Source organism: Mytilus trossulus, chromosome 11 (assembly GCF_036588685.1).
Source record: "Mytilus trossulus isolate FHL-02 chromosome 11, PNRI_Mtr1.1.1.hap1, whole genome shotgun sequence".
Lineage (NCBI taxonomy): Eukaryota > Metazoa > Mollusca > Bivalvia > Mytilida > Mytilidae > Mytilus > Mytilus trossulus.
This window is the reverse complement of record NC_086383.1, coordinates 3,449,488-3,460,426: the sequence shown is the minus strand read 5'-3', so window position 1 is coordinate 3,460,426 and position 10,939 is coordinate 3,449,488. Positions and strand designations below refer to the sequence as shown.

General features: G+C 34.8%; 3 protein-coding genes across 3 annotated transcripts; all 3 read left to right on the top strand.

The window, feature by feature from the left end:
• Window positions 1-1,166: 1,166 nt before the first annotated feature.
• On the top strand, window positions 1,167-1,769 carry LOC134691575 (SUMO-specific isopeptidase USPL1-like; the record flags this gene model as incomplete). The annotated part of the gene is made up of 2 exons (XM_063552140.1): window positions 1,167-1,387; window positions 1,703-1,769. Coding segments are annotated over exons 1-2 (288 nt in total), but the record flags the coding sequence as incomplete, so codon positions are not given.
• Window positions 1,770-4,547: 2,778 nt separating this feature from the next.
• On the top strand, window positions 4,548-5,193 carry LOC134691574 (E3 ubiquitin-protein ligase Midline-1-like). Its single transcript, XM_063552138.1, has one exon. It carries the CDS (start codon window positions 4,552-4,554, stop codon window positions 5,191-5,193), a length of 642 nt encoding a protein of 213 aa, XP_063408208.1. The 5' UTR covers window positions 4,548-4,551.
• Window positions 5,194-5,396: 203 nt separating this feature from the next.
• LOC134691573 (uncharacterized) lies at window positions 5,397-6,338 on the top strand. Its single transcript, XM_063552137.1, has one exon. The coding sequence runs from the start codon at window positions 5,397-5,399 to the stop codon at window positions 6,336-6,338; it is 942 nt and encodes a 313-aa protein (XP_063408207.1).
• Window positions 6,339-10,939: the final 4,601 nt, after the last annotated feature.

Genomic DNA, 10,939 nt, shown 5'->3' with positions numbered 1-10,939 from the left:
ATAAAACCATTGTCACTGGACGATAGCTACATAAAACCTTTGTCACTGGACGATAGGTACATAAAACCATTGTCACTGAACGATAGTTACATAAAACCATTGTCACTGGACGATAGTTACATAAACTTCACTGGACGAAAGTGACATAAACTTCACTGGACGAAAGTCACATAAACTTCACTGGACGATAGTTACATAAAACCATTGTCACTTAACGATAGTTACATTAAATCATTGTCACTGAACGATAGTTACATAAAACCATTGTCACTGGACGAGAGTGACATAAAACCATTGTCACTGGACGAGAGTGACACAAAACCATTGTCACTGGACGATAGTTACATAAAACCATTGTCACTGGACGAGGGTGAAATAAAACTTCACTGGACGATGGTTACATAAAACCATTGTCACTGGACGAAAGTGACATAAACTTCACTGGACGAAAGTGACATAAACTTCACTGGACGAAAGTCACATAAACTTCACTGGACGATAGTTACATAAAACCATTGTCACTTAACGATAGTTACATTAAATCATTGTCACTGAACGATAGTTACATAAAACCATTGTCACTGGACGAGAGTGACATAAAACCATTGTCACTGGACGAGAGTGACACAAAACCATTGTCACTGGACGATAGTTACATAAAACCATTGTCACTGGACGAGAGTTACATAAAACCATTGTCACTGGATGATAGTTCCATAAAACCATTGTCACTGGACGATAGTGACATAAAAGCATTGTCACTGGACGATAGTTACATATAACCATTTTCACTGGACGAGAGTTACATAAAACCATGGTCACTGGACGATAGTTACATAAAACCATTGCCACTGGACGATAGTTACATAAAATCATTTTCACTGGACGATGGTTACATAAAACCATTTTCACTGGACGATTGTTACATAAAACCATTGTTTCTGGACGATAGTTACATAAAACCATTGTCATTGGGCGATAGGTACATAAAACCATTGTCACTGGGCGATAGGTACATAAAACCATTGTCACTGGACGATAGTTACATTAAACCATTGTCACTGGACGAAAGTTACATTAAACCATTGTCACTGGACGATAGTTACATAAAACCATTGTCACTGGACGATAGTTCCATAAAACTATTGTCACTGAACGATAGTTACATGAAACCATTGTCACTGGACGATAGTTACATTAAACCATTGTCACTGAACGATAGTTACATCAAACCATTGTCAATGGACGATAGTTACATAAAACCATTGTTACTAGACGATAGTTACATTAAACCATTGTTACTGGACGATAGTTACATAAAACCATTGTCACTGGACGATAGTTACATACAACCATTGTCACTGAACGATAGTTACATCAAACCATTGTCACTGAACAATAGTTACATAAAACCATTGTCACTGGACGATAGTTACATTAAACCATTGTTACTGGACGATAGTTACATAAAACCATTGTCACTAGACGATAGTTACATACAACCATTGTCACTGAACGATAGTTATATAAAACCATTGTCACTGGACGATAGTTACATAAAACCATTGTCACTGAACGATAGTTACATAAAACCATTGTCACTGGACGATAGTTACATTAAACCATTGTCACTGAACGATAGTTACATCAAACCATTGTCACTGAACAATAGTTACATAAAACCATTGTCACTGGACGATAGTTACATTAAACCATTGTTACTGGACGATAGTTACATAAAACCATTGTCACTGGACGATAGTTACATACAACCATTGTCACTGAATGATAGTTATATAAAACCATTGTCACTGGACGATAGTTACATAAAACCATTGTCACTGAACGATAGTTACATAAAACCATTGTCACTGGACGATAGTTACATAAAACCATTGTCACTGGACGATAGTTATATAAAACCATTGTCACTGGACGATAATTACATAAAACTATTGTCACTGGACGATAGTTACATAAAACAATTGTTAATGGACGAGAGTTACATAAAACCATTGTCACTGGACGCTAGTTACATTAAAACATTGTCACTGGACGCTAGTTACATTAAAACATTGTCACTGGACGATAGTTACATAAAACCATTGTCACTGGACGTTAGTTACATAAAACCCTTGTCACTGGACGACAGTTACATAAAACCATTGTAACTGGACGATGGTTACATAAAACCATTGTCACTGGACGTAAAGTTACATAAAACCGTTGTCACTGGACGATAGTTACATAAAACCATTGTCACTGGACGTTAGTTACATAAAACCATTGTTACTGGACGATAGTTACATTAAACCATTGTCACTGGACGATAGTTACATACAACCATTGTCACTGAACGATAGTTACATTAAACTATTGTCACTGAACGATAGTTACATAAAACCATTGTCACTGGACGATAGTTACATAAAACCATTATCACTGGACGATAGTTAAATAAAACAATAATCACTGGACGATAGTTACATAAAATCATTGTCACTGGACGATAGTTACATAAAACTATTGTCAGTGGACGATAGTTCCATAAAACCATTGTCACTGGACGAGAGTTACATAAAACCATGGTCACTGGACGATAGTTACATCAAGCCATTGTCACTGGATGAGGGTAACATACAAATTCACTGGACGATGGTTACATAAAACCACTGTCACTGGACGAGAGTGACATAACACTTCACTGGACGATAGTTATATAAAACCATTGTCACTGGACGATAGCTACATAAAACCTTTGTCACTGGACGATAGGTACATAAAACCATTGTCACTGAACGATAGTTACATAAAACCATTGTCACTGGACGATAGTTACATAAAACCATTGTCACTGGACGAGGGTGAAATAAAACTTCACTGGACGATGGTTACATAAAACCATTGTCACTGGACGAAAGTGACATAAATATCACTTGACGAAAGTGACATAAACTTCACTGGACGAAAGTGACATAAACTTCACTGGACGATAGTTACATAAAACCATTGTCACTTAACGATAGTTACATTAAATCATTGTCACTGAACGATAGTTACATAAAACCATTGTCACTGGACGAGAGTGACATAAAACCATTGTCACTGGACGAGCGTGACACAAAACCATTGTCACTGGACGATAGTTACATAAAACCATTGTCACTGGACGAGAGTTACATAAAACCATTGTCACTGGATGATAGTTACATAAAACCATTGTCACTGGACGATAGTGACATAAAAGCATTGTCACTGGACGATAGTTACATTAAACCATTGTCACTGGACGATAGTTACATAAAACCATTGTCACTGGACAATAGTTACATAAAACCATTTTCACTGGACGAGAGTTACATAAAACCATTGTCACTGGACGATAGTTACATAAAACCATTGTCACTGGACGAGAGTTACATAAAACCATTGTCACTGGATTATAGTTACATAAAACCATTGTCACTGGACGATAGTTACATAAAACCATTCTCACTGGACGAGAGTTACATAAAACCATGGTCACTGGACGATAGTTACATAAAACCATTGCCACTGGACGATAGTTACATAAAATCATTTTCACTGGACGATGGTTACATAAAACCATTGTCACTGGACGATTGTTACATAAAACCATTGTCTCTGGACGATAGTTACATAAAACCATTGTCACTGGGCGATAGGTACATAAAACCATTGTCACTGGGCGATAGGTACATAAAACCATTGTCACTGTACGATAGTTACATAAAACCATTGTCACTGGACGATAGTTACATTAAACCATTGTCACTGGACGAAAGTTACATTAAACCATTGTCACTGGACGATAGTTACATAAAACCATTGTCACTGAGAGATAGTTATATAAAATTGATCTATCAATCAGTCAATCTACACATGTCGATTAAGTTGGAACATCTATGGATTCATTTATATTCGTTGGACACCAGTTTTCGCTGGTTTTGTGGGTACATCTGAACCACTAATTGAAATGCTCAACGCACTATAAATTTTCTATAGGCTTTTGTTTGCAGAACGGTATCAAATGTACCAGGATTATAATTAAATGCACCAGAAACGCGTTTTATCTACATAAGACTCATCAGTGACGCTCAGACCAATATTATTTATAAAGCCAAACAAGTAAAAAGTTGAAAAGCATTGAGGACCAAAAATTTGATTAACTAAAAAATTAAATACCCACGAAAATGTAAGTTTTCCTTAATCTACGATAATTGATAGCCAAGAAAAAAAAATAGTCCAAAGTATTAAAAAAACAACCATTTAGGAAAATTTTCTACTGTGATAGAATAAAAAAAAGAAATTTCCTCAACCTTGATTTTTGAACTAAAATCAATATAATGTAGAATACAGATAGTAATTCAAATGTAGAAACCATATCAGGTGATATCAGTACAATACGGACCATGATAATGATGTTCACGCGTTTAAACCAGTCAAGGTAAGCAAGCTATATATAGATATCCGAGTAAAGTCATAACTGATCTTTGGACCAGGAAGTTTTCAAGATACAACAAAATGGCGATGTCGGCCGAGGTGAAAGGAGAAAAGTTGAAAGAAGATTTTGATGATCTACTAACTTGTACAATCTGTTTGGAGATTTTCAAAGAACCTAAGTATCTGCCGTGTCTGCATACGTTTTGTAAATCGTGTATTAATACATACATTGTTTCAACTGTGAAAGACAATAACCCAAGTGGATTCAAATGTCCCATATGTCGTCGATCTGTGCCAATTGATGAAAATGATGAGAAGCCAGACATTTGGGCAAATAATTTACCCGGGAACCATTTGATTTTATCGCTTATAAATAAAAGGGAATTACAGAAACCCGATAAGCTGTGTGATACGTGTGAACAGGACAAACAGAAAGCTTTGTCCTTCTGTACTGTTTGTCAAGAGGCATACTGTGAAACGTGCAGAAAGGCCCACAAAATTTTCAAAATGTCGAGGAGTCATAAGATAATACCAATCAAAGATATCAATGCAGAAACTTCAACTTCTAGTCTACATGCGCATCTTACATGTAAAGAACATCCCGACAAGACAATAGAAGTATACTGTCAGGACCATTCAAAGCCTTGTTGTACAGTTTGCGCCACGGTCCATCACAGAACATGTGAACAGGTTGTCACTATTGATAAAGCGTTCTACAAGAAATCATAACTTTGCGAGAAAAAGTTTGTAAACATTTAAATGCACTCGAGGCAAAACTTCGAGATGAGGTCAACAGTAGTAGAAAAGCAAAATCAATAAAGCTTGATGACGAAACAACAGATTTGTCCAGCCTGAAGAATACAGTTGATAACTGGAAGAGTTTATTCGAAGCTTGTTTATCTCAAGGATCAGAAATACAATGTCTGGTCAAGATGGACGAGATTCTAAACAATCTTCCTCAAACTGAAAATGACATTTCTAAACTGCTACGTGAAATAAGGATTATATCCGTAAAATTTGAACATAAAGATATCATTTCAGACATTACTTCTCTCGGCAGTTTGATTTTGAATGAGCATCGGCATTCTCCATGCCCTATTCCTGGAATGAAGATAGCAAATTATCATACTGGAAAAATCAGAGTCGCGTTAACAATTGATGTGACAATAAATGCTGTAAGTGGGATATTCTTTAATAATGATGTCATTTTGACACATTTTTCTCAAAAAAAGATCGTGTACTACGACAAAAGTGGACAGCAACAAGAACAGCTACATATTCCGCACTGTTTAACAGATATAGCCAAAGTGAATGATCAAACAGTCGCCGTGTCTTCACATGAACAGAAGATAGTGCTTATTAACGTTAAACCGCTAACTATCTTAAAGACGTTAAATATCAGCAATCCTGTGTGGGGTATTTCATTCTGTGAAAATGAATTTGTTACTGCTTGTAGTAGTAAATTATCTTGGATAAATGCTGACAATGGTACATTAGTTAAAAGTCAATCAACAACAGCAGACACTCAACATGTTTATTGTTACCAGAAAAATGATTACATCTATTGGGAGAGTGGACATTCTATTAAAAGGGAAAGCAAACAGGGAAACAGCTTTACGTATACAAATAGTCTGTTACAACGCCCGTTTTCCCAGGACGTTGATAGTGACGGGAACATTTATACAACCGGATATGATTCCAGAAACATTCATCAGTTGACATCTATTGGACAACTCGTACGAATTATTCCTATATCAGATATAGACAGTACCATCACAGCTCCTCCATGGGTAATACGGTTCAAGCCAAACAGTAACAGATTTCTACTGACATTCAATAGTGTTACAAAAGTCCTTGTGTGTGACATCGATTAGATTCATTCAGAAGTAGAATTATTAGAAGCGAAAGGAACAAATGTTTACTGCAAGGAGTATGAGCCCATATCTTGCAGACTTGTTGTTATGATCACAATCTTTGATATTGCGTTATGTTGAATCCTCTATCACGTAAAGAAATAGTGTCAAGGAAAGAACAATATAATAACTGATAGTTGTATTTTGTGTTGATTCTTTGGCCCATTTTTTTGGAATTTTGGATCCTCAATGCTCTTCAACTTTGTACGTGTTTGGCTTTATAGATATTTCAATATGAGCGTCACTGATGAGTCTTATGTAGACGAAACGTTCGTCTGACGTACTAAATTATAATCCTGGTACCTTTGATAACTTCTTAAAATCTGTTTAAAAGTTTATATCAAATGTATTAAAACAAGATTAAAAAAAATATATCGGATTGGGATGACATTTTTATCTTCTGCTTTTTGTTTTCCCGATGGATATCCAAATGAAGGATTCAATAAATTCAAAAAGGATTTGCCATTCAATCAAATTATAATCCTGGTACCTTTGTTAACTTCTTAAAATATGTTTAAAAGTTTATATCAAATGTATTTAAAGAAGATTAAAAAAAAAAATATCGGATTGGTATGAGATTTTTATCTTCTGCTTTTTGTATTCCCGATGGATATCCAAATTGTGTGTATTTAGAGTAGCCATACTAGCAAAATATGTTAAATTCTAGATATGAAGGATTCAATAAATTCAAAAAGGATTTGCCATTCAATTAATCAAATGATAAAACGTCTAAAACGAAATATTGGTTCAACTTATCCTGAGTCAAAATTCTGATGTTCAGGGGCTGTCGTTTGTTGATGCGGTAAATAAGTTTTTCTCGTTTTTTTATATATAGTTAATTTTGTGTTTGAATTGTTTTACACTCGTCATTTTTGGGACTCGTTATAGCTTGCTGTTCCGTGTGCGACAAGGCTATTCGGTGAAGACCTATAACGGTTTACTTTTAAAATTATGACTTGGATTGATAGTTGTTTCATACGAACTCATGCTAAATCTTATTACGTACCAAACTAAAAAGTAAAATCACAAAAATACTGAACTCAGAGGAAAATCAATTCGGAAAAATCATAATCACATGGCAAAATTAAATAACAAAACGCAGCAAAAACGAGAGAGAGGAAAAACTAAAGAAGAAAGCGGTCTTAAGATACTAGTACAAAAGAGGAGAACTATTCCAGAAAGACAGCCAAACTCATAAGTCAAAACTAAACTGACAATGTCATGGTTAAAGATAAGATCAACAGACCACACATAGTGTTCAATACACAACATATTAACAGATTGTCTCAAAAGCACATCTGCACAAGAAAAACAGGAGACGGAATGCTTTCATTTTGATAAAAAAAAACATTGTGGAACTTGAAATGTAAAGAGTCGTTAAAGCTCTTCCCCCTACATTTATGATATTCGCATCTTAGTTTCACTTAAAAAGCTTTTCCAAATGCTGTTCTTAAACGAAAGTATAAGAATAATGGAACTAAAAAAAGCAGAGAAAAATAAAGGGTCTGTGTGCTTGTTTTTGAGGTATAAGTCATTGCAAATTTGGCGGCAAATGATTCTCTCTAGATTTTTCCTACTTTTAACATTGCCCGTATTTTCTATTTCATAAACATGGAGAATTGATAATTCATAAGATTAAACAAAAAATGATTTGTTAAGATATATGTAATAAAATCACGAAAAGAAAACTAGCGATCAGTGGACATTTTCATTAAATGGCAATATAATAATAACCAGTGGATTACGATAATCTGTCAAAATTCTGTAACAATAGGAGCAAACATCCTTACGGCTGTTAGATAAACATGATAAACAATATCCACTTTTCGCACTCAAGCCTTTTTCCTCCGAACTTCGTCGAAGTGATATTATATTAAAAGCTTTTTGTCATGTAAATTTCAACCCGAATACGATGTCCTCGGTCACCTGCTTTTTTTTTTTTATCTAATGCGTCTCAAGTGGTCCTTGTTTTTGTTTAAACTAGGGATGTCAAAATCTGAAATTTAATACTCGGGCACTCGGTCATTATACTCGCGAGTACCCGCGCCCTTACTGGAAAAATCAGTCTCCTGCAAACATTTGCTGCAAGTCTGCTGCGAACTTGCTGCAGACTTGCAGCGAACATAGAGTCCGTGTTTGGTGCGTATTTGCGGCAAATACGCTGCAGGTCTGGTGCAAACAATTTAAGATGCAAATGAGTGTTTGCCGCAGACCTGCTGCAAACATTTATATGCAAAAGAGTGTTTGCTGCAGATCTGCTGCCAACCTATTTTTACAAATTCATATTTATCCTGCGTGTTTGCTGCAGACCTGCTGCAAATATTTATATGCAAAAACGTGTTCGTCGCTGACCTATTGCTAACATATTTATGAAAAATTAATCCTTCTCCAACGTGTTTGCTGTCTTGTTGTGTACACGTCATTTTATCTCTATTACACACCAAATTCTTAAAAAGTTATGTTACATCCATCCATTCATAACATAATTCAATTATTTTATCATTTGAAAAATTATCATAGCATAAGTTAATACCTTTTAACATGTTTAATAAGTTAAATTAATTCAAAGTACGTTCTCAAATGAATTACATGCATGCACCTTAAGTTAAAAAGATTCGAAATTTACTTTGCGCATATTTATATGATTATATACAGCTATAGTTAAACTAAAATTGTCACAAAATTCAACTAGACTTACATATATTTTGTTAGTTATAATCTCTAAGCATATGAGGGAGTAATGTATATTGCATGGTTACATATTTGAAATTAATGTATTTTAAACCTCATACAGATATCTGTAGAGGGAATGAATTGCATAAGTTAACATTCTACAATGAATATGTACTTACATATAAAGTCTTTAAAAACTTATCTGTTAAGTGCCAAACTATAATGCCTCCCTGAACACTAATATTATCATGACACATACATCACCAACATTTTCAGATTTCAAATCTTTATCTTCCAGGAAGTTACCAATAGGAATGCTCAGTTTTGTTATGTAGTTTCTTGCAATGCTCTTGCAAACATACAAAATTGTAAAAGATTCCTGCAATCTAGCTGCGAGCATCCCTTATATTCTACTTTTCCTGCAATCTTACTGCAAACATATTTCTTTCTGCAACCTTGCCGAAAGCTTGCAGCAAAAAACTGCAATGTTTGCAGGCGGTTTGCAGTTAGCTGCGAACATCTGCAAACATTATTCAATGGGTTCCTGTAAGCATTTTATTTGCAGCAGACCTGCAGCAGGTTTGCAGCAGCAGATCTGCCGCAAATATTTTAGTTCTAGAACAAATATTTAAAGTCCAGCGAAAAGTTTTGATTTTTATTTGGAAAGTGTGGTATTTTGGTAATTACATTTCATATACTTAATAATAAAGAAGATTTTGATGATCTGCTGACTTGTACAATCTGTTTGGAGATCTTCAAAGAACCTAAGTATCTGCCGTGTCTGCATACGTTTTGTAAGTCGTGTATTAATACATATAGTGTTTCAACTGTGAAAGACAATAACCCAAGTGGATTCAAATGTCCCATATGTCGTAGACATGTGCCAATTTATGACAATGATGAGAAGTCTGACACTTGGGCAGATAATTAACCCGGGAACCATTTTATCGTATCACTTATTGAAAGAAAGGCAATCCAAAAGTCGAAAAAACTTTGCGATACTTGTAAATTAGAAAATATTTCTCAGAATGCACTCTCATTCTGCACTGTGTGTGAAGAAGCTTACTGTGAATCATGTCAAAGATGTCATAAGCTTTACAAGGCAACAAGAACTCACACAATAATTCCCATCACAGATATTATAACAGACACCACCGTTTCCGGTATATATGCGCATGTCATTTGTAAAGAACATCCCGACAAGACGGTAGAAGTTTACTGTCAGGATCATTCAAAGCCTTGTTGTACAGTTTGCGCCACGGTCCATCACAGAAAATGTGAACAGGTTGTCACTATTGATAAAGCGGTGATTGGGATAAAAGAATCCGATATAGCTAAAAAATTTATGACAAAGTTGACAGAAACGAGTAACACATTAGATAAAGATCTTCAAAACCAAATAACTAATAAGGAAAATTTTAGGGTAAAACAAAACAATATAGTCATTGATAGATATAGTTTATCTATGTTAAATTTGATGTATGCCTTTTTGTGCTTCTTTGTTACATTTGTTGTTTATGTAGTGATATTAAGATGATAACACAATATTGACTGTTGTACCCCTATTTTTGACATTTTTACTCTTTGAGTATGTTTGTTTTGTTCATGCATCGTTGACAATGTAATGGAATTTGATGCGACTGTCATACAAGTGAGAGGTTTAGCTAGCTATAAAACCAGGTTCAATCCACCATTTTCTACATTAGAAAATGCCTGTACCAAGTCAGGAATATGACAGTTGTTATCCATTCGTTTGATGTATTTGGACTTTTGATTTTGCCTTTTGATTTTTGATTTTCCTTTGTGAATTTTCCTCGGAGTTCAGTATTTTTGTGTTTTTACTTTTTATGTGTCAAATGTATTTAAACAAGAATAAAACAAATACAGTT